This window comes from Salvelinus sp. IW2-2015, linkage group LG36 (genome assembly GCF_002910315.2).
Source record: "Salvelinus sp. IW2-2015 linkage group LG36, ASM291031v2, whole genome shotgun sequence".
In the NCBI taxonomy this organism is placed as follows: Eukaryota; Metazoa; Chordata; class Actinopteri; order Salmoniformes; family Salmonidae; genus Salvelinus; species Salvelinus sp. IW2-2015.
This window is the reverse complement of record NC_036875.1, coordinates 32,953,520-32,977,425: the sequence shown is the minus strand read 5'-3', so window position 1 is coordinate 32,977,425 and position 23,906 is coordinate 32,953,520. Positions and strand designations below refer to the sequence as shown.

Here is a 23,906-nt window from a genome sequence, read left to right as displayed (position 1 = left end):
AATCTCAGATGTCTCTCTGGAAGGCAACCCGTGCTCGGATTTTGTCTACCTTGTTGTCAAGAGACTGGACGTTGGCGAGTAGTAAACTCGGGAGCGATGTGCGATGTGCCCGTCTGCGGAGCCTGACCAGAAGACCGCTTCCTCTGCCCCTCCTGTGGTGCCATTGTTTTGGGTCGCCGGCTGGGATCCGTTCCATTGTGCTGGGTGGTGAGCCAAACAGAGGATCCGCTTCGGGAAAGTTGTATTCCTGGTCGTAATGTTGGTAAGTTGACGTTGCTCTTATATACAATAGTTCCTCCCGGCTGTATGTGATAAAACTTCAGATTTCCTGGGGTAACAAGGCTCCACAGCAAGTTCTCCAGTGTTAAATCAAAAATAACCATGTTTCCATCCACAGTTTTTATGCAAGTAAATACCGTATAAAAAAAAATCACCACAGCTGTGATGGAAACAAGATGTTTCGGTAAAATTGTGTAAATGCCGACAGATGATTTGTACGTTTGACATGGTGGGATCTTTTTGTGTCGGGTAAAATTAATTATACGAGAAATGCCGGTGGAAATGCCAACTATTGATATAATAACCATCATATTGAGGTTAACTTGGGGTCACACGATGATCTGGGTGTGTGTTCCTCCCACTACGACTCAGGAAACCTTAGGCTACAGATGAAATAAGTTATGATGAACTTCACAGGGTGGTAAAAGTGTACAGTGATCTTGATGCTCTTTTCCAATAAATATCGAGGGTCTTATTCTGGAGACATGATGATCGATGATGTCATCATGTAGACTAGCCTACCTGCACAGCCTACCTGCACAGCCTACCCCCACTGTATCTGTGAGCTGTTGGTTAGAGCACACATGCCAAGACCATAGTAGGCACATTTGCTATTTAACTAAACTGTTTTTGTGACATACTGTAACTATCAGTAGAGTTGAAAATGCCATGGAAACACATTGAACTTTAGATTTTTATTCGGTACACAAAACCTTAAGTGAAAAAGTACATTTTGTGTGCACTAAGTCATCACCCACAACAGACTTAGTCTGTTAGGTGGAAACACACCACTGGTGGAAAATATACATATTTTCTTTATGCAGATTCTAGAATATTTGCATGAAAATCGGTCACCAATTGGACGGAAAGATAGCTACTGAGAGTGTTATTAAATTAACACTGAATGTGTGGACCCATATAGACACTGGAACTGTGTTAAAAAACAATGATACTAAGCGACCCAATGTCTGAAACCCAGCAGTTGGGTCATCCAAGCAACCCAGTATGCAATGGATGTCCTCAAATTAAGGCCTTATGAAATACATATTGTATTGTGTTAAATAATTACATTTTAATGATAACATATTCACCTAGGACATCACTTGGTGAAGTCCATAGGATTGAAAATGGATGAATGCAACTAGCATGTCTCTGTCACTAACAAATTATGTCATGGGTGACAACTTTACAATTCACTCAAAAGGCAAAGCACTCTGGGAAATATGCAAATGAAGTTTTATACAAAGCAGTGTGTTAATTCAACACTGTTCAATGTCTATACAGGTCCACACTTCCAGTGTTAATTTAACACTGCTTATAACACACCGCAAATTCCCCAATCAGAGATGATTCAGAGGAATGCTGTACTGTAGTGTAGTCATCTGGACAGCTATCTACTGTGAATTTGCATTCCAGATGTCCCCAACATGGCTATTGACTAACAACATGGCTCTAATTCTAATCATAATATTTACACCACCTGTCTGTGTCTTGTCTTGTTTACAATAATGAGGACATAATGCAGTTAAACGGAAGGTGACTGTTGTCTTTATGATGTTCTGTTAAAAGACCTTGTAAAGGACAGACATTTTACAGCTCTCACAAGCCCTTTTAAAATGTCCATTAAGCCCCGTGGCAAACGCTGGAGATTTATCACATGCTGTCTGTCGGCAGCCAAGCCATGTGTTATAGGTTGGTTTATTTTTGCCGCTCGCTCTGTTTAAAATTTAACAGGCCATGTTTTGTGGCTACGCTGTTTTGAGTGTGCTGTGTCGCTGGTAAAAGAGGCTGATGAATTGAATATCAGTATGGTGTCTTGTGTTGGTGTCAAAACCATGCAGAAGCTCTCTCCTCTATTTATTTTTGTCTTTATATTCATTTCTCGCTCTCCCTTTCTTAGTCCTTGCTCTCTTGCTAAAACAACAGACATGTACAGTCATTCACACACACACACACACACACACACACGCTACAAAACCTGTATAGCTCTCAGCAGACTCCGCAACCTGTACCTGGATGCTCCCACATCATCCTTTACTAGGAACAGCTCCAAGTGGCCTACTGTACATCAGAGCCTTGTCTGTAGCTGGCCTATGGTACATCAGAGCATTGTCTGTAGCTGGCCTACTGTACATCAGAGCCTTGTCTGTAGTTGGCCTACTGTACATCAGAGCCTTGTCTGTAGCTGGCCTACAGTACATCAGAGCCTTGTCTGTAGCTGGCCTATGGTACATCAGAGCCTTGTCTGTAGCTGGCCTATGGTACATCAGAGCATTGTCTGTAGCTGGCCTACTGTGCATCAGAGCCTTGTCTGTAGCTGGCCGACTCACCTGATATACTTTTACAACATCCTGCTTTGTTTGATAAAATTGTTGAGTAGTCAGAAACAGGGGCCCGAGAACTTTGGCCGGCCAGCCGTTGATGCTGCTGGAGAAAGGTCAGATGGGATCGGAGCTAAACACCTTGGCTTGCCCTCTAGTCTGCACTGTAAATCCTAGATTTAATGTCCACACTGGTGCGTGCGTGTGTACATGTCTGTGAAAAACAGAGAGAGAAAACATCCAAAGAAGTCGCAACTTTTCTCTGCGGACTGCAGACGACCAGCTCAGGACATGGTTGGTTGGATAGCGGACCAGGTTAATTTCGCTGCTAGCTGGGCTGTGTCCAACTAGCCTGCCTTATTACTTGCATAACCGGTAGGACTGCTTTGCTGGATTATACTATAMCTTACTGACAGATCAATGAGGTAAGAACCCAATATCCATGTAAACAAACTATTCATTTTTACCAGAGTGGCATTGTTTTTAAGTTGTTATTTGGGACAGGCATGGTCCTCAGAGGCGTCAGTATGATTTGTTAGACATTTTTATATGGCTAAGCCATGACGATTTATATTAGTATTTTGCTCCCTGTCATGGTAGGTGTGTTGGGATCAGGACACCCGTTATTGGTTTTGATTTTTGACTTGCATCATATAAGGAGTCTGAAGAGTTCTCTATGTTTGTTAATTTACTGGGCTCGAGCTCCAGGTTCACATTTGCCTTCATGTTAGAAATTCAATTTAGGAATAGCGACGCTGGGAGCGTAGCTCCACTACAGGTGGGATTCGTGCTGGGCGCGTTCAAGAACAGCACTGTGGGAGGAGGGGAATTATTTGTTTTGTTTACTTTATATTGCAGTACTGTTTTGTGAGAGACCTTCGCTTTATAATATGTACAGTGGGGCAAACAAGTATTTAGTCAGCCACCAATTGTGCAAGTTCTCCCACTTAAAAAGATGAGAGAGGCCTGTAATTTTCATCATAGGTACACTTCAACTATGACAGACAAAATGAGAAAAAAAACCTAGAAAATCACATTGTAGGATTTTTAATGAATTTATTTGCAAATTATGGTGGAAAATAAGTATTTGGTCAATAACAAAAGTTTATCTCAATACTTTGTTATATACCCTTTGTTGGCAATGACAGAGGTCAAACGTTTTCTGTAAGTCTTCACAAGGTTTTCACACACTGTTGCTGGTATTTTGGTCCGTGTTGCCCAGCAACAGCCCCAAAACATTACTGCTCTAGAGGAGATCTGCATGGAGGAATGGGCCAAAATACCAGCAACAGTGTGTGAAAACCTTGTGAAGACTTACAGAAAACGTTTGACCTCTGTCATTGCCAACAAAGGGTATATAACAAAGTATTGAGATAAACTTTTGTTATTGACCAAATACTTATTTTCCACCATAATTTGCAAATAAATTCATTAAAAATCCTACAATGTGATTTTCTGGATTTTTTTTCTAATTTTGTCTGTCATAGTTGAAGTGTACCTATGATGAAAATTACAGGCCTCTCTCATCTTTTTAAGTGGGAGAACTTGCACAATTGGTGGCTGACTAAATACTTTTTTGCCCCACTGTATTTGACAACAGGCTCACCGAAAATAGGCAATAGAATATCCGACACCCTTATTGGACTCCTGACATTTGCATTCATGTATTGAGTGAACAATATGGCTAAGATAGTAAATCATACATCATTAAACGTTAATGGACTGAACGGACCTGTTAAATGAAAACAAGTCATTATGTACTTGAAAAGCTAAAGATTGATGTTGCGTTTATACAAGAAACACATCTAACAGGGGCAGAACATAAAAAGTTAAAGAGGGCATGGGTAGGAGCTGTGTTGATTAATAAGAATTGACCCTTCTGTGTGACAAAAACAATTATTGATCCACTGGGATGTTACGTAGTGGTCCATGGCAGAATCTATTCTGAATTTTGGACCTTGCTTAATGTATATGCACCTAATTATGATGATCATATTTTTATTCAAGATATATTCTTAAAGGTAGTACATTTCAGAGAACACTCTTAGTTTGTTCTGGATCCTCAACTAAAGCAACCTCATTGACTAAGTCATCCAAATCCACTCTATCATTTATGAAAGACTTAAATTTGAAAGACACATGGAGACAGCTCCACCCCCAAGATAGGGATTACTCATTCTACTCCTGTCCGCAGCACAGGTAACCCATAGAGTTGTGGAAACTGAGTATTTATGCAGAACTAACTCAGATCCTTCTCCCCTCACACTTTCTGTTTGGATTCCAGATCGAGTTCAAGGGACCTATAGATGGCGCCTAAACCCAACTCTTTTGAAACAGGCAATTTCCTCTTTACAATCCGGCAAATCACCAGGAGACGATGGCTTTCCCTCTGAGTTTTATAAGGAGTTTAAAGATTTGATTATTCTTCTGTTGATGGATGTTCTAGATTTAGCTGCTGAGACGCAAAGCCTACCGGACTGCTTCCCCACAGCTATTATAACAGTTATACATAAAAAAAATAAAGATCGTCTACAATGCTCTTCATATAGGCCGATCTCGCTCCTCAATGCCGAATATAAATCCATTTTGAAGGCAATGGCTAATAGATTAGGACAATATTTACCAAACCTGATTTAACACCGATCAAACAGGCTTTATACAGAAAAGATCCACCAATAATTTGCGCAGGTTATTCAACGTAATTCACATGGCCAGTGTGAAGAGTGATCCTAGTATAGCAGAATCTCTAGATGATGAAAAGGCCTTTGATAGGCTGGAGTGGCCATACTTATTCAAGGTCCTTGTTAAATTTAACCTCTAACGAGCCTCTACCCCGGGTCCGGGAGCACCCCCCATCCCCCCACACACTGATTAGCATAGCTAGCATAGCTTCACAAGTAGATAGTAGCATTAAATATCATTAAATCAAAGTCAAGACACCAAGTGAAAGATACAGATCTCTAGTGAATAAAGCCACCATTTCAGATTTTTAAAATGGTTTTAGGGAAGACAAAATAGTAAATCTATTAGCTAAACACGTTAGCAAAATACACACTATTCTAACTCCATCAGTTTCTTACTCTTCAGGTGCTATTCACCAATTCGGCTCAACTAAGATATTGATATCCACTAACAAGAAAAAACCTCTTCAGATGACAGTCTGATAACATATCATGGTATAGGATAGTTTTTGTTAGAAAAAAGTGCATATTTCAGGGTAGAAATCACAGTTTACAATTGCACCGACCATCACAACGACTAGAATTACTAGATAGAGCAACGTGTATGACCAATTTACTCATCATAAAACATATTCATAAAAATAGACAAAGCATAGCAATGGAAAGACCCAGTTCTTGTGATTTCAGACCATATTTCAGATTTTCTAAGGCGTTTTTCAGCGAAAACACAATAATCGATAAGTTTAGCATACCACATGTGCAAACGTACCAGAAGCATCGATTCCAGCAAAGAGCGCATATAACGTAATCACCGCCAAAATATTTATTTTTTTCACTAACCTTCTCAGATTCTTCCGATGACACTCCTGTAACATCATTTTAACAATATACATATACAGTTTGTTTCGAAAAGGTGCATATTTAGCCATACAAAACCGTGGTTACACAATAAAAATACTAGGACTCAAGCCTCAATATGTCTGACGTCATCTATCAGAGTGATCTAGTTTAATTGAAAAGCTAATCATATACTTGACTAAAAAATACAGGGTTGACAGGAATCGAAAGACAAATTAGTTCTTAATGCACCGCTGATTCATTTTTTAAATTATCCTTACTTTTCAATACAGGGTTCGCCAAGTGAAGCTATACCAAACAAAATGGCGAAATATGCGTTTAAAATATTCGACAGAACACGATTTATCATATTAAATATTGCTTACTTTGGAGCTGTTCTTCCATCAGATTCTTGGGCAATGTATCCTTTCTATGTTAAAACGTCTTTTGGTCGATAGATGTCCTCTGTCCTTCGAAATGTCCACCACCAACGACCGCACCCAAAACGTGTTCAAAGTTTCAAGAGTGCACAACAAATAAATTTCTCAAAATCGCACTAAACGGATATAAATTGGCTATAAAACGGTTCAAATTAACTACATTATGATGTTTTTAACAACTATAACGACTGAAAACATGACCGGAGAAATATTGCTGGTTAGACAACGATTTGGAACGAGGCAGTCCGATGGCTTCACGCTTCAGGCGCACGACGAGAAAGGGCGGTCCCTATACATTTTGGTCTTTTATAATGGCTGTGAATGTCCATCGATTTCATTCAAAACGTGATGACGTACAGACACCCAGAGGAAGACGTAGGCAGTGTCGGTTTCTTCATAGCATTCAACTGGTCGCTTAAAAAGACTCCAGATCAGAGGTAAAATTTCTGAAATCTGAACCCTGTCATGAAAAGTGCTGTAGAAATTGTTCTGTACCACTCAGAGACAAAATTCCCAACTTCTATAGAAACTAGAAGGTGTTTTCTATCCAATAATAACAATAATATGCATATTGTACGATCAAGAATTTAGCACGAGGCAGTTTAATTTGGAGACCCAAATATGCTAATGCGGAACAGCACCCCCTGTAGTTCCAAGAAGTTAACTTTGGTCCTTCGTTTGTCAACTGGGTTAAGACTTTATACCATAAACCGCAGGCCAAGATCACCACTAATGGCATGATGTCAGCCACATTCCAACTTTAGAGGTAGTAGACAGGGCTGTTCACTTTCCCCATTCCTTTTTGTGCTAGCCATAGAACCCCTGGTGGAGGCCATAAGAACGTATCCTGGCATAAGGGCTTTCAGGTGGGCCAGATAACGCACAAGATCTCATTGTTCGCAGACAACATTATTTTGTTCCTCTCTGATCTGACCGGATCCCTCTCAAAACTACAGACACTTTTGGGTACATACAGCTCTATATCAGGTTACAAAGTCAACATGAAATACTTCCACTTACTCGCTTTGACTATAGCATCTATGAACGAACAGGTTCCTTCAGATGGTCGCCACAGGGGTTCAAATATCTAGGAATCACAGTTGATAATGACTTAAGACATTTGGACAAGCTTAACTACTCTGTCTTGGTTCAGAAGGTGGTGGATAACTTGAATAGATTGATAGATCTGCCTCTTACATTATTTGGGAGAATTAGCTGCAATAAGATGAACGTTCTGTTGATGTACCTATTTCAATCTTTAACCATATCCCTACCCGAGAGTTTCTTTAAGTCCCTTAACAATACCCTAAGATGGTAATGAACACGATGGGCGACAGAGAGCTGGTTTCAAGCACAGGGCGCAGCAGGTGTTCATTGCAAAGGACCACAGTAGGAGGCAGGTAGCTGGGTCCAGGGGCATGCAGAAGGTCATACACAGGGGGTCCAAAAAGGTACCAGTACAGGCAGGGAAAAGGCTAGTAATGTCATCCGGGAGATCAGGCAATAGGTTGATAACAGGAAATCCAATAGGCTAAAGTACAGACAGGGAATAGGCAAAAGGCATCGTTAGTGAGGCAGGCCAAAACTATCATACACAGGAGGAGTAAATTACGGGAAACCCAGCACTCTGAAGAGCAATGTGTCACAAAACAAACAATAACTCACAATGATGGGGTGCAAAGAATTGAACTAAATAGTGTGTGATAATGACATACAGGTGTGTGTGATCAGAATTCAGGTGATTGGGATCTGGAGAGTGAGCTGCGTTCAGGGGATCTATGTGTTTGAGAGTGAGTTGGAAGCAGACATTACAAAGACAATTTGTATGGAACCGTAAAACTCGAACGGTGAGCCTGGACAAATTAAAATTGGATTATAGTCTAGGAGGTCTCCGTCTACCAAGTTTCAAGATGTATTACTGGGCAGTGTCACGCCCTGGCCTTAGTATTCTTTGTTTTCTTTATTATTTTAGTTAGGTCAGGGTGTGACATGGGAAGTTTGTGTGTTTTGTCTAGTTTAGGGTGTGTGTATTGTTTAGGTGGTTTTGTATAGTGTATGGGGTTGTGTTCAGGAGAGAGGTCTAGGAATGTCTATGGTTGCCTGGTTTGGTTCTCAATCAGAGACAGCTGGTTATTGTTGTCTCTGATTGGGAGCCATATTTAAGGCAGCCATAGGCTTTAGGTGATTGTGGGTAATTGTCTATGTTCTATGTTGCATGTGTGCACTTAGTTCGGTTTAGCTTCACGATCGTTTGTTTTGTTCATTTTGTAAGTGTTTGTTTTTTCCCTTCATTAAAAGAAGATGTATTTTTCACACGCTGCGTTTTGGTCCTCTCTTCCACGTCAAGACGATCGTGACAGAATTACCCACCAAACAAGGACCAAGCAGCGTGTCAAGCAACAGCGATCGCAGGATTACAGGAATTGGGAAGAAATTATGGACAGCGGAGGACCCTGTGCACAACCGGGAGAATATCGCCGCCCCAAAGCTGAGCTGGAGGCAGCGAAAACAGAGAGGCGCCGGTATGAGGAGGCAGCACGGCAGCGCGGCTGGAAGCCCGAGAGGCAGCCCCAGAAATTTCTTGGGTGGGGGCACTTGGAGCAGTCGGCGAAGTTGAGGGGTGAGTCTGAGATTGTCGAGGAGTTATTGGACAGATTGGAGGAGAGTGAACGGAGGGGAGATTATGAGACATTCGAGGAGTTGTTGACGAAATTGGAGGAGAGTGAAGAGAGAGAGCTGTTGGTTTGGCAGAGTATGCACGGCATTCGCCCTGAGGAGCGTGTTAGCTGTCCGATGCCACCTGTGTCAGTTCCTCGTACTCAGCCTGAAACTTGTGTTAAAGTTCCGGAAGATTTGATGCCGGCTATACACACCAGGTCTCCAGTAAACCTTCACAACCCGATGTGTCCTGTTCCTGCTTCTTGCACTCATCCTGAGGTGCGTGTTCTCAGCCCGGTACCACCAGTACCGGTACCACGCACCAGGCCTATAGTGCACCTCGACAGTCCAATACGCCCTGTTCCTCTTCCCCGCACTCGCCCTGAGGTGCGTGTCCTCGGCCCAGTACCACCAGTGCCAACACCACGCACCAAGCTTCCTGTGCGTTTCCAGAGTCCAGTACGCCCTGTTCCTCCTCCCCGCACTAGCCTTGAGGTGCGTGTCTCCAGTCCGGTACCACCAGTTTTCGGCACCAGCAACCAAAGCCTCCTGTGCGTCTTCAGAGTCCTGTACACACTGTTCCTTCTCCCCGCACTCGCCCTGAGGTGCGTGCACTCGGTCCGGTACCACCAGTGCCGGTACCACGCACCAGGCCTATAGTGCGCCTCGTGAGTCCAGTGTGCCCTGTTCCTGCTTCCCGCACTAGCCCTGAGATGCGTGTCTTCAGCCCGGTACCACCAGTGCCGACACCACGCCCTAGGCCTAATGTGCGCCTCCAGGGTCCAGTATGCCTGTTCCTTCTCCCGCACTAGCCCTGAGATGCGTGTCCCCAGCCCGGTACCACCAGTTCCGGCACCAACGCACCAGGCATACAGTGAGCCTCAGCCGGCCAGAGCTGCCGTGCCCGTCTGCCAAGCACCGTCTGAGCTGCCCGTCTGCCAGCACCGTCGAGCTGCCCGTTGCCCAGCACGTCTGAGCTGCCCGTCTGCCAAGCACCGTCTGAGCTGCCCGTCTGCCAAGCACGTCTGAGCTGCCCGTCTGCCAAGCACCGTCTGAGCTGCCCGTCTCAAGCAGCCGTCTGAGCTGCCCGTCTGCCAAGCACCGTCAGAGCTGCCCGTCTGCCAAGCCACCGTCTGAGCTGCCCGTCTAAGCACCAGACGCTGCCGTCTCCAAGCACCGTCTGAGCTGCCGTCTGCCAAGCACCGTCAGAGCTGCCCGTCTGCCAAGCACCGTCTGAGCTGCCCGTCTGCCAAGCACCGTCTGAGCTGCCCGTCTGCCAAGACCGTCTGAGCTGCCCGTCTGCAGCACCGTCTGAGCTGCCCGCTGCCAAGCACCGTCTGAGCTGCCCGTCTGCCAAGCACCGTCTGAGCTGCCCGTCTGCCAGCACGTCTGACGCTGCCCGTCTGCCCAAGCACCGTCAGAGCTGCCCGTCTGTCCCGAGCCGCTCAGAGCTGCCCGTCTGTCCGCGAGCCGTCAGAGCCGCCCGTTTGTACCGACCGTCAGAGCGCCCGTCTTCCGAGCCGTCAGACCGTCCGCCAGACGGATCAGCCCGAGCCGTCCGCCGACAGGATCAGCCCGAGCCGTCCGCCAGACAGGATCATCCCGAGCCGTCCGCCAGACAGGATCAGCCCGAGCCGTTCCGCCAGACAGGATCAGCCCGAGCCGTCCGCCAGACAGGATCAGCCGAGCGTCCGTAGCAGACAGCCGAGCCGTCCGCCAGCCAGAGCAGCCAGAGCCGCCGCACCAGCCATGAGCAGCCAGAGCGCCGCCAAGCCATGAGCAGCCAGAAGCCGCCGCCAGCCACGCGCACGCCATGATGAGCAGCCAGAGCGCCGCCAGCCATTGAGCAGCCAGAGTCACCGCCAGCCAGGATCTACCAGACCACCAAAGCGGGTATTGACAATGGTGGGAGTGGGGGCCACGTCCCGCACCCGAGCCGCCCATAATAGCCCACCCCGGACCCTCTCTTCAAATGTCAGGTTGTGGCGGTGAGTCCGCACCTTTGGGGGGGGGTACTGTCCACGCCCTGGCCTTAGTATTCTTTGTTTTCTTTATTATTTTAGTTAGGTCAGGGTGTGACATGGGAAGTTTGTGTGTTTTGTCTAGTTTAGGGTGTGTGTATTGTTTAGGMGGTMTTGWATAGTGTATGGGGTTGTGTTCAGGAGAGAGMTCTAGGAAWGTCTATGGTTGCCTGGTTTGGTTCTCAATCAGAGACAGCTGGTTATTGTTGTCTCTGATTGGGAGCCATATTTAAGGCAGCCATAGGCTTTAGGTGATTGTGGGTAATTGTCTATGTTCTATGTTGCATGTGTGCACTTAGTTCGGTTTAGCTTCACGTTTGTTTTGTTCATTTTGTAAGTGTTTGTTTTTTCCCTTCATTAAAAGAAGATGTATTTTTCACACGCTGCGTTTTGGTCCTCTCTTCCACGTCAAGACGATCGTGACAGGCAGTGCAAATTAGATTAATTTCATTCTTATTAGAAACTGAACCAGCCCCTTCTTGGATTCAGATGGAAATGTTTGCTCTTAATGAAAAGGTTGGGAGTAATATTATCTACAAGTGGAACCCCAAGACTATATCAACAAAAACTAGCAATCCCTGTTCCATCAATTTGGTAAAATCTTGATATGACATTTGTAAGTTATTTGGTCTTTAACAAGACTTGTCACCCAAAACACCCGTGTGGCAAAACAGACTCCTGCCAATGATCTTGGATAGCAAAACATTTCAACATTGGCATGAGAAGGGAATAAGTAATTAGAACATTGTTATATAGATAGGTACTTATGTCATTTGAGCAACTGAAAGAGAAATACCAGTTATCCAATTATCATTTATTTTGTTATTTACAGTTAAGAAACTTTCTCAGAAGCACTCTTGGAGATATGACTTTACCAAATCTATCAAGTATTGAACAACTACTCCATGATAACCATGACACATAGGTTTATATCCAGAGTGTACTCATTGCTAATGCAACATTTCCCAAAAGTCAAGAGAGCGATGGGAATCCAAATTGAATACTACGATTGATGAGTGTCTCTGGTCGGACCTATGACAAAATAACGTGTCAGCCACCATCAACTCTGTATATAGACTTCTCCATTACAACTTCCTCCACCAACTCTATCTGACACCTCAGAGGTTACACCTTGAAATATCAGAAATGTGTTTTAGAACAACAGAAGAAACTTTTTTGCATTCTACTTGTCAGTGTACTAAATGACAAGCCTTCTGGCATGATGTTTGTGGCACCCTGGCCTTTATTATGGAGGTCCCTTTCCCACTTGAGCCTGAAATATGCCTTCGGGGTAACTTCACAAATGTGAATTTGAGGAATAACTTCAAAATCTAATTGACAGAAACCTCTCTTGCCACTGCAAGAAAATGTGTTGCATTGACATGGAAATCAGATTCCCCTCTCCCATCCCCTCACCCATCCCCTCTCCCATCCCCTCACCCATCCCCTCACCCATCCCCTCACCCATCCCCTCACCCATCCCCTCTCCCATCCCCTCTCCCAATTACAAGACGGCTCTCTGAAATGAATAAGTGTATTCCTATGGAGAAGATTACCAATGCTTTAAGAAATAAATTCAACTACTTTGTGAAAATATGTTAACCCTTACTGGACTATATTGAAACGCTTCCATTGGAGTCGATGTAGATCAATGTAGCTATTGTCTCGCTGTAATGTACTGTTTTGTATTGTTTTATTTTGATCTCTCTTGTCATTTGTCTTATTTAGTCATTATTAGTATTATTACAATTAAAATTGTATTTATTTATAATTTTTATTTTGTAATTTATCATTGTTTTAATATTTTTTGTATTTTGGGGGGTGGGGAGGTTTGAAATACCTTTTGTTGTAGTACTTACACTTGCTGTACTCTATTGTTCTGTTGAATAATTTAAAAATAAAAATAAAAAATATACAAAAAAAGAGAGAAAGAGAAGTGATCTCAATCCCACCAGTTCCTCCAAGCCCTTTATCTAAGAGCTTCCTTTGAGGCCGAGTGTTTCAGTAAACTGGCATGGGTTAGGAGAGCAGATGGTTCAGCTGTGATGCCCTGTGGTGGTGTTAGTACGTCAGGACAGCTCTCCTCTCATCTTTTCTCTGGTAAACTGTCCTTCGCTCCCGCTCTCTCTCGCTGCGCTCGTCAAAAACCGCCATCTCAGCATTCTTTCCAAGCTGCCGCATTTTCATAGTCTTAAGAGCTTACATGGATGGCTGGCTTTCATCGCTGGCCCGGCCATCCGTGTGTGTGTGTGTGTGTGTGTGTGTGTGTGTGTGTGTCTGTAATTAATGAGCTCGGGGGTAAACTTTCAGCTATAGTGATTTAGCTGAAAGGGTGTGCGTGCCCCGAGGGCCTGACATCTGGCTCACCTGTAACAGAGGGTTGGACCTCAGATCTGCACCATGTTCTTACTATGCACGTCCTTATGTATTCTTATTCTTCTCTCAGAAAGATATCTGCTTTGCTCTTAATTATTATGCACATCCGCCCGGCTTCCTAAGTGTGTGTTTAGACTCTGTCTGTCTATGTGTCTGGGTAAACAGAATGCAAACTAACAGTTTTTGGTGATGCAGCTACAAGTAATCAAACATGTTATGTTTGCCATGTCTTCATCCTCTCATTGACCACCATTTAAAGCTATGGCATAACGTAGGGGTCTCCTCTTTCTGTCTGATGGAGGTCACCGCAACAACATGGCACTCTTCCAAACATGGATCCCTTCCCCCTCCTCCCTGTAGCTCTGTGTCAGGTCGGCTCTGATACAGGCTGGTAAAATATGTCAGCTCAGGACAATGGCCTCCCTAGGCTCTAGAACACCTTCCTCACCAGGCTGTAGGACTTGCCTTAGGCTTGGCTGTGTGTTCTGTATGAACACAACAGTGTTGCCTCAACCTCCTAGCTGAAACACCAGAGGCCCCATTGAAATGAACCAAGCAGCCAGTGCCAAGAACACAATGCCCTTTCTCTATCCCTGCTAGCTAAGGGGGCTGAAGGGAAGCTGTACAAGGAGTCAGTAGTGAGCAGACCTGAGTTCAAATATTTTAAATACTTTGAGCGTTTGCTTTGCTTTTTGGGAGTTTTCTATTAGTTACATTGCAACAGGCAAGCTCAATCAAGTATTTCAAATTATTTCCAATACTATTGAACCCAGGTCTGCTAGAGAGGCGATTGGGAGTCAGGCGGTAATGGTTGTTTGGAGGCAGTAAGGGTTGTTTACAACAAGTGGTCAACACATTTCCTCTGTTCCTGTCCCTCTTAGAAAATATGTGATATTTTCAAACACATCCATGTGTCTAGTTAGAAACAACACATGTTGTGTTACTTTTAAGACAATCACCATGTTGGCACATTTAAAACATGAGTGTAGATTTTTGTAAACAGTGATTGTTAAAAGTAACATGTCATTCCTAACTAGACACACGGATGTGTTAAATAATGTTTTATTCCACATATTGTGTTTTATTCCACTTAAAGCATCTTTAAAATTCTGTAAATGACTGGGGAAGACGTGTAGAAAAAAAGAAAAAACATTTATTACATTCATTTATTGCTCCATATACAAAAAGTTCTGTACATGCAAAATATCATTCTTGAAAGATTTCAAACATGTTAGTGCTAGTTAGATACACAGTCCAGGGAAACCTACTCTGACAATTTTGTACCTGAGATCAGACTTTTGTTGGCTATGGTAGCCATTTTTACCTTGTTAAAGGCAAAAATCTACCTCTAATAAACTGTTACAGCATTCCCAATCACGGGTGGCCAAAAATAACTACCTGTCACGACCGTTTAAAGGAGTGGACCAAGGTGCAGCGCGATTGGAATACATATTTTAATTCAACAAAGAACACTTAACAAACTAACAAACGAAACGCCAACGTAGTGCTCACAGGCAACTAAACATGGACAACTACCCACCAAACCAACATGGAAAATGGCAACCTAAATTTGCTCCCCAATCAGAGACAACGATAAACAGCTGTCTCTGATTGGGAACCCACTCAGGCCACCATAAACCTACAACCCCTAGACAATACAAAATCCCCATATATAACAAAAACCCCTAGACAAGCCAAAACCCCTAGACAATACAAAACTAAACAAACCACCCCTTGTCACACCCTGACCTAACCAAATAATAAAGAAAGCAAATATAACTAAAGTCAGGGCTTGACAGAGGCACGGACTCCCGGCCGCAAACCTAAACCTATATGGGAGGGTCTGGGTGGGCATCTCCCCGCGGTGGCGGCTCTGGTGAGGAACGCAGACCCCGCTCCACCTCTGGCTTGGCCAACTTTGGTGGGGACCCTCGCCGCCGACCCTGGTCTGGGGACCCTCGCAGCGGGCCCCGGACAGGAGGGCGACTCCGGCGGCTCCGGACAGGAGGGAGACCCCGGCGGCTCCGGACAGGAGGGCGTCGCTGGAGGCTCCAGACTGAAGGGCTTCGCTGGAGGCTCCGGACTGACGGCCTTCGTTGGAGGCCTCGTGCCATAACTCCTCACTGGAGGCTTCGTGCCATGGATCCTCACTGGAGGCTTCGTGCCATGGATCATCATTGGAGGCTTCGTGCCATGGATCATCACTGGAGGCTTCGTGTCATGGATCATCACTGGCTCTGGGAGAAGGTACCGGACTCACCAGGCTGGGGAGACATGCAGGAGGGTTAGGACTTAGCACAGGCACCGGACTCACCAGGCTGGGGAGACATGCAGGAGGCCTTGTCCTTGGCCGAGGCACCGGATACACTGGGCCGTGGAGGCGGTCTCGAGCGCAGAGCTGGCCACACCCGTTCTGGCTGGATGCCAGCTTCCACCCGGTAAATGCGGGACGCTTCCCGCATTTACTCGCCATGGTAAGCACGGGGAGATGGCTCAGGTCTCCAACCTGACTCTGCCACACTTCCCGTGTGCCCCCCCACCAATTTCTTGGGGGGGCTGCCTCTCGGGCTTCCTTGCCAGCCGTGTTCCCTCGTACCGCTGGTTCCCCTTTCCTGCTGCCTCCGCTCTCCTGGCTGCCTCCACCTGTTCCCATGGGAGGCGATCCCTTCCAGCGATCCCTTCCAGATGTGTAACTCCTATTGGAGTCCCGCCAGTGCTCAGATATTTTTATTTTGCATTTATTTAACTAGGCAAGTCAGTTAAGAACAAATTCTTATTTTCAACTGCCTTGTTCAGGGGCAGAATGACAGATTTCTACCTTGTCAGCTCGGGGATACGATCTTGCAACCTTTCGGTTACTAGTCCAACGCTCTAACCACTAGGCTACCTGCCACTCCAACAACTTCAATTTTTATTCACACAACCTGCATTCAGAATGACTGCATTACCACCCCCAACTGGACTATAATAGAAATCCATTATACTTTGTGATACAAAATGGAAAATACAAAAACACACTTCCAACTAGCCCTACACTCATTAAAACCCCACTACTCCAATCCACTACTTTGATCCTATCTTAGATAGGTAGTCTCCTCAGAATCTAAGCGATTTAAACTGGAACAGCCATTTCAGTAATGGGTGAAAAAAAATGTAACTAACTGATTAGTTTAGAAAAATTTATGTTATTTATCTTTGTGTGGCATATGATTAATCAATCAATATACATGCAAAGACACAGATATTAAAAACTACCCCTCCCCACAAAAAAATCTACCTGCAGTACAGCATGCTGGGAAATATGATAATGAGAATGATTATGGTAAAATTTGCCTATTTAGCCTTACTTCTTGAAAACTTGTCTGAAAGAATAAGTCAGGAATAAAATGTTGCTATGTCCTCTCCGCATTAGCCTCAAATGTTCAGCTCATTCAGATACCTTGCTTCTTGTTTCATATTCCTCCTGCTGACTGGCTGAGGCTCACTCCAGGCTGTCACTTCACTTCCCTTTTAATTGCAGGAATTGACTCCAAAAGTGTTGAAACTTTTACACAAATTATGTTGTATCAAAACAGTGATTGTGTTTAAAGTAATGCAGCATGTGTCGGATCTAACTAGACACACAGATGTGTTAAAAAATAACATTATCATCTAAGAGTGTAAGATCTTCTCGCTCTCGCTCTCTCACTCTCTTTCTCTGTCGCTCTCTCTTCTCTCTCTCTTTCTCTCCAGCTCTCTCTCCTGCTCTCTGTCTCTCTATCTCTCTCTGTCTCTCACAGCTTAATTTCATCATTAATGGGTTTAGAATTAATTACCCCTCATTAAGCCCCTGTTTTACTGGGAGCTTACAACATATTTAATCACTATTTGGTTCATGTGTGGTGTTCTGAGTGAGGGGGTAGGGGCGAGGGGAGGGGGAAGGAAGGAGGCAGGGGAGGTGAGGGGAGATACTCGGGCTGATTTGTTTACCTCTAGTCAGATGCTCTGTTAGAATCACAGGGGTGCGAGCTGTGTGTCAGGAGGGAGTGTGAGTTTATGACCAGCCATTGTGTGGTCTGGTCTGTTAGCAGTAGTCTTAGCTCTATGGAGGCTCTCTGCTTGTGTTTACTGCTTTGACTGGCTCTCTCTCTCTCTCTCTCAATTCAATTCAATTCAAGGGGCTTTATTGGCATGGGAAACATATGTTAACATTGCCAAAGCAAGTGAGGTAGATAATATACAAAAGTGAAGTAAACAATAAAAATTAACAGTAAACATTACACATACAGAAGTTTCAAAACAATAAAGACATTACAAATGTCATATTATATATATATACAGTGTTGTAACAATGTACAAATGGTTAAAGTACACAATGGAAAATAAATAAGCATACATATGGGTTGTATTTACAATGGTGTTTGTTCTTCACTGGTTGCCCTTTTCTTGTGGCAACAGGTCACAAATCTTGCTGCTGCGATGGCACACTGTGGAATTTCACCCAGTAGATATGGGAGTTGAATGGATGAATGAATGAATGGATGAATGAATGAAATTCATTTAGAGGAGGGTTTTGTATTTCACAGTATTTTACTGTAATTACAAGGGATTGGTGCAAGCATGTTGGCTGCTAGATAAAGTGTTTACACATTTTTGATGATTTATATCAATTGCATTTCTAGAAACTTAACAAAGGCTTCCTAACTGGCAGCGAATACAGGGAAAAACCGACCAAAAGGAGATGGCAAAATACTCAACCATTTAAGGTCAACTTATTCGTTTTTTCCAAAAATGATTTTATAATAAAAATGTTTAATCAATTTAGTTACAATTCTAAATAATAAACAATTAAGCAAAAGTTAATCAATCCAACTTAAGCTAATGACATCAAGAGAAATACAAACAAATTCATTCAATAAAAAAACACACAGGTAACATCAGTCCATCAATTAGTTAGTCATGGTTGGTCTGGTGGAGTGGTTGACATTGTGTTTGTATCTTTGTGTTGGGGAGGTGAAGATGTTTAAGACTTGGTGCCACTCAAATCTGTCCTCTATTTGAATTGATGGTGCAGTATAATCACATGCAAGTTACATTGATACAGCATTCTCACTCACGGGTCCAACAAATATAGCTCTTACAAGGCAAACCTCAAAATATGTTAATGAGCCAGAAACAACACAACCATGCACCCACTAGAAGTCAAAGGGTTTTTGGCGATCCAATGATACAGTATGGTACTGTATTCTGTGGGGTGGAATTACAGTACCATTAAAAATACAGCAATGATTTGCCCTGTCCATAACATTTTCCCACGATGCATTTACACGATGCTGCAGTAAACGGTACTTTACCTGTTGATAATACCTAAATTACCATATAATTTACAGTTTTTGATCACAGTATATGCTTGGTAAGAATGATATGGTCAATGTTGCCAAAGTGAAGCGATACACATAACAATTATGAAAATAACAGCAACAACAAAAATAAGAATAGTAGCTACAATACTATAATAGTCCCTCCCTATGTCCCTCTCCCCTCCTCCTTTCTCCTGCCCCCTGTAGGCTATGCCTGGAGGCACGGGACCCCTACTGTGGCTGGGACAGAAAACAGAGACGCTGCACCACTCTAGAGGACAGCTCCAACATGAGCCAGTGGAGTCAGAACATCACTGTGTGTCCGGTAAGAGCCAACAGGGACCCACAGTTTCCCTCTCCCACCTCGCTCCTCATTGCATCTGTTGTCACTGTTACACAATCCCCCATAACCCCATGGGACTGCCTGCCACATGGCAACATGGCTGGCTGACACCCTGGAATACCTCCTCTCTGTCTGGTCTCTCCTGAGGACTGGCCCTACAGTAGTCTGACACTTTAACAAATTTGTGCTATGTCAACTCTCCTCAAGGACCCTGGTCCTGGTGTGACATTGTTACAGTTTGTCCAGGCCGCTCTCGCAAATATGTTTTTTTTACCTCAAGGGTCTTTCCTGGTTGTTGTCATGCAGTACCACATGATTAATGATGGCATCCTGTCCGTTCCAGTCCCTGACACTCTAGTCTCTCTCTGTCCTGTCTGACTTTTTAGCTGAGGAACCAGACCACCAATGGCGGCTTTGGACCCTGGACGACGTGGCAAACATGCAGCAATGACGATGGCGACGGCACCAGCTCCTGTCTGTGTCGCTCCAGGGCGTGTGACAATCCCTCTGCTCGCTGTGGTGGGAGGAACTGTGAGGGGTCCACCATCGAAGTCTCCAACTGCTCGAGGTATGTAGAACCACCAACCAACCACACCAATCTTACTCACTGTGTGTCCCAAATGGCACCCAAATCCCTATATAGTGCACTACTTAGTCTCTCTGTCCGTACTAGCATACTACATAGTATGAAGCAATGTATTGGGCATGCATTCTAAGCAGTATGCTTAGAATGCTAGTGTGGATATTGGACATCTGCTCTGGTCAAAAGCAGTGCACTATGGAGAATAGGGTCCCATTTCAGATGCATCTTCAGACATGCAGCATTGTACTCAGGCTGCGAGAGAATTAGCATTCTGACAGGATAAGAGGTATGTCTACAAAACAGGGTTTTGATTAAATAATGTAGGTGACATCCAAGTTTCCCCTCAGAGGTCTTGTACCGTCTGTGTCTAAGGAAATTGGTCAATCACCATTACTGAGAGAGAACAGCTCTCAGATACAAAGTGCCGGCTCCTTCATGTGCAGGTAGCTGTGTGTGTGTGTGTGTGTGTGTGATGCTTTGTTGTGTGTGTGTGTGTGTGGTGTGTGTGTGTGTGTGTGTGTGTGGTGTGTGTGTGTGTGTGTGTGTGTGTGTGTGTGTGTGTGTGTGTGTGTGTGTTGTGTGTTAACCATTACAACTCAGACACAAAGTGGCGGAGCTCCTTTCATAGCTATGCCAGATTAAACCCAGGTCCAATTATCATTAGTGTGAGAGAACTGCTCATATACAAATTGCCGGAGTTGTGTGTGGCGGACAGCCTTTCATAGCTTCGCCAGATTAAACCCAGGGTGGAGAAATTGAATTGTGTTTGAGCCAGAAGTCGCATACACCAGATAGGTGCAGTGTTGTTTTACAGGGTCAGCCATAGTGGTGTGGCACTCCTGGAGCAAAGGAATGTGTTTCTGGTGTCACATTTAGCTCCTGAGCAAGTTGTGTCTCATCCCTCTCATAATAACAAATGATGGCCATGATCATAAGTATGTTGAGTGCTTGAAGGAAGCTGAAATGGTGTATTGGCATGTTTGTGATTCTTTAAACCTTCTTTAATAACATCACATTTCTGTTGCCATAGAAACGGAGGATGGACACCATGGTCGTCATGGGGACAGTGCAGCACCACCTGTGGAACAGGGTTTGAGATGCGCCAGCGCTCCTGCAACAACCCCTCGCCCCGACATGGGGGACGTGTGTGTGTGGGCCCGGTCAGGGACGAGAGGTGAGAGGAGATGAAAGGTCTATTTGAGAGAGAGCAATGTGAATTTTTTTGGCAAATAATTCAACAGTGTTTGTTTGACTCAAAAGAGCAAAACTCTCAAACATTTATGGTTGCCATTTATGAAGGAATGACCTTTATGATTCATTTATGAGACATGATGTGCACTTTTCAGTAACAGTATCTGTCGTCAGTATCTTTTGGGGTATGACAGTCTTAGGTAAATGTCAGTCCTCTTACACACGCCAGTGCCTCTCATGTGAGGCAGAATACAAATGTCAATTTCTCACAAAATGGACAATAAAGTTTCTCTCCTCTCCACTTCTTCTAGGTTCTGTAACGAGGGTGTGTCGTGTCCCCAGCCTATCTTCTGGTCCCTATGGGGTGGCTGGGCTAAGTGCAGTGCAGAGTGTGGAGGAGGGGTCCACTCCAGGGTCAGAAGCTGTGAGAACGGGAACAGCTGCCCAGGCTGTGCATTGGTATGAGACACACACACTTGCACAGACACACAGGCATGAACAAATCCATGCCATACTTACCTTCCCTTTCATACAAGACTCCTTTCTCTCCGTGGGATGTGTGAAGTTACGGTTCAGCTCAGTTTTGACTGGTTTCAGTTGACTGAAATTCAGTTTGAGCTGAAATGCTTTCCCTCCTTTCCCCCTCCTCTCAGTCAAGTTGGGCTTCCCACAGTGGACTCTCAAACATGCTCTAAGCTGAGGATTTAGTTAATTTCATTATGAGTCCAATTAAAGTGTTATGAAGCAGCCAAATAACTCTCAGTAAAAAATGGAGAAAAATATATATTTTAAAATAATTACCTATCTTTCTTTCTGTCTCTCCCTCTCCCTTTCCCCCGCCTCCTCTACCTCTCCCCCTTTCCAGGAATACAAGGCGTGTAACCTGGAGGCGTGTCCAGAGGTGAAGAGGAACACCCCTTGGACCCCGTGGATGCCTGTCAACGTGACGCTGGGCGGAGCACGCCAAGAGCAGAGGATGCGCTACATGTGCCGCGCCCAGCTGGCAGACCCCCACGAGCTGCAGATTGGACGACGCAAAGTAGAGACCCGCTTCTGCCCCAACGACGGCATGGCCACCTGCGAGACTGACAGTGAGTGCTTGTCAATCATAGCGGCTTTGGGTGTTGCTAGCTAACTCATTGGTGTGGCTTTACACCAAGTGAGGCATGGATGAAAAGGATGCACCTGTCCAACACCAATCATTATTCTCTGGCTATTCTCTAAGCATTGTGGGGGTAAAACTGCCCTGACACAGTCACCACACTGTATCTCCCCCTGGGTGATCAGACTGATCACTAGAAATATATGGCGATTTCAGATGTTTGAAAAGGTCTTGAGAACATCAATATATGCCTTCCTCTACGCTCACCAATTAAAAAAAAAAAAAAAAAAGCCCAGCATTGGGCACGGACTCATGATGCTCGGAGCCAGAGCGCGTTGCTTAGACCAATGCGCTACGGCAATTCACAATTCTCTAGCAAGCCGTGAGAATACTAATAATACTGATGATACTTGAAGGTAATAGTGTGTAATTTTTTATTATTTGGTTTTAAGCCTTCCCTAAACCTTAGCCCTAAACTTAACCACTCGGACTTAATGCCAGCTCAAAGACAGAACTACATGCATTTTTAAAAAAGGGCACATGTAGCCTATATATCAATGCATACTGATATCAAAAACTGTCTAGGTCAAATAGGGGAGAGGTGTTGTGCCGTGAGGTGTTGCTTTATCTGTTTTTTAAAACCAGGTTTGTTGTTTATTTGAGCAATATGAGATGGAAGGAAGTTCCGTGCAATAAGGGCTCTATATAATACTGTACGCTTTCTTGAATTTGTTCTGGATTTGGGGACTGTGAAAAGACCCTTGGTGGCATGTCTGGTGGGATAAGTGTGTGTGTCAAAGCTGTGTGGAAGTTGACTGCAAACAATTTGGGATTTTAAACACATTAATGTTTCTTATAAAAGAAGAAGTGATGCAGTCAGTCTCTCCTCAACTCTTAACCAAGAGAGACTGGCATGCATAGTATTTATATCAGCCCTCTGATTACAATGAAGAGCAAGACGTGCCACTCTGCTCTGGACTAGCTGCAGCTTAACTAGGTCTTTCCTTGCAGCACTGGACCACACGACTGGACAATAATCAACATTAGACAAAACTAGAGCCTGCAGAACTTGGTTTTTGTAGTGTGGTGTCAAAAAAACAAAGCATCTCTTTATTTCGGCTAGACCTTTCCCCATCTTTACAACCATTGAATCTATATGTTTTGACCATGACAGTTTACAATATAAGGTAATGCCAAGTAATTTAGTCTCCTCAACTTGTTCAACAGCCAGGCCATTCATTACCAGATTCAGCTGAGGTCTAGAACTTAAGGAATGATTAGTACCAAATACAATGCTCTTAGTTTTACAGATGTTCCGGACCAGTTTATTACTGGCCACCCATTCCAAAACAGACTGCAACTCTTTGTTAATTCAGTGACTTCATTGGCTGTGGTTGCTGATGCGTATATAGTTTAGTCATCAGTATACATGGACACACATGCTTTGTTTAATGCCAGTGGCAGGTCATTGGTAAAACTGGAAAAGAGTAGAGGGCCTGGAGAGCTGCCCTGCAGTACACCACACTTTACATTTTTGACATTAGAGAAGCTTCCATTAAAGAAAACCCTCCAAGTTCTATTAGATAGATAGCTCTGAATCCACAATATGGTAGTGGTTGAAAAGCCTTAGCACATACGTTTTTTCAACAATAGGTTATGGTCAATAATATCAAAGGCTGCACTGAAATCTAACAGTACAGCTCCCACAATCTTATTATCAATTTCTTTCAACCAA

The 23,906-nt window shown here is 44.2% G+C and overlaps 1 protein-coding gene across 1 annotated transcript in view; it reads left to right on the top strand.

Moving 5' to 3' along the window:
• Positions 1–23,906, top strand: part of sema5ba (sema domain, seven thrombospondin repeats (type 1 and type 1-like), transmembrane domain (TM) and short cytoplasmic domain, (semaphorin) 5Ba) — a 182,563-nt gene that overhangs the window by 138,407 nt on the left and 20,250 nt on the right. Inside the window, 5 exon segments of the mRNA XM_070437637.1 lie at positions 19,160–19,277; positions 19,682–19,863; positions 20,909–21,052; positions 21,381–21,528; positions 21,935–22,160. Coding sequence (XP_070293738.1) covers positions 19,160–19,277; positions 19,682–19,863; positions 20,909–21,052; positions 21,381–21,528; positions 21,935–22,160 — 818 coding nt within the window.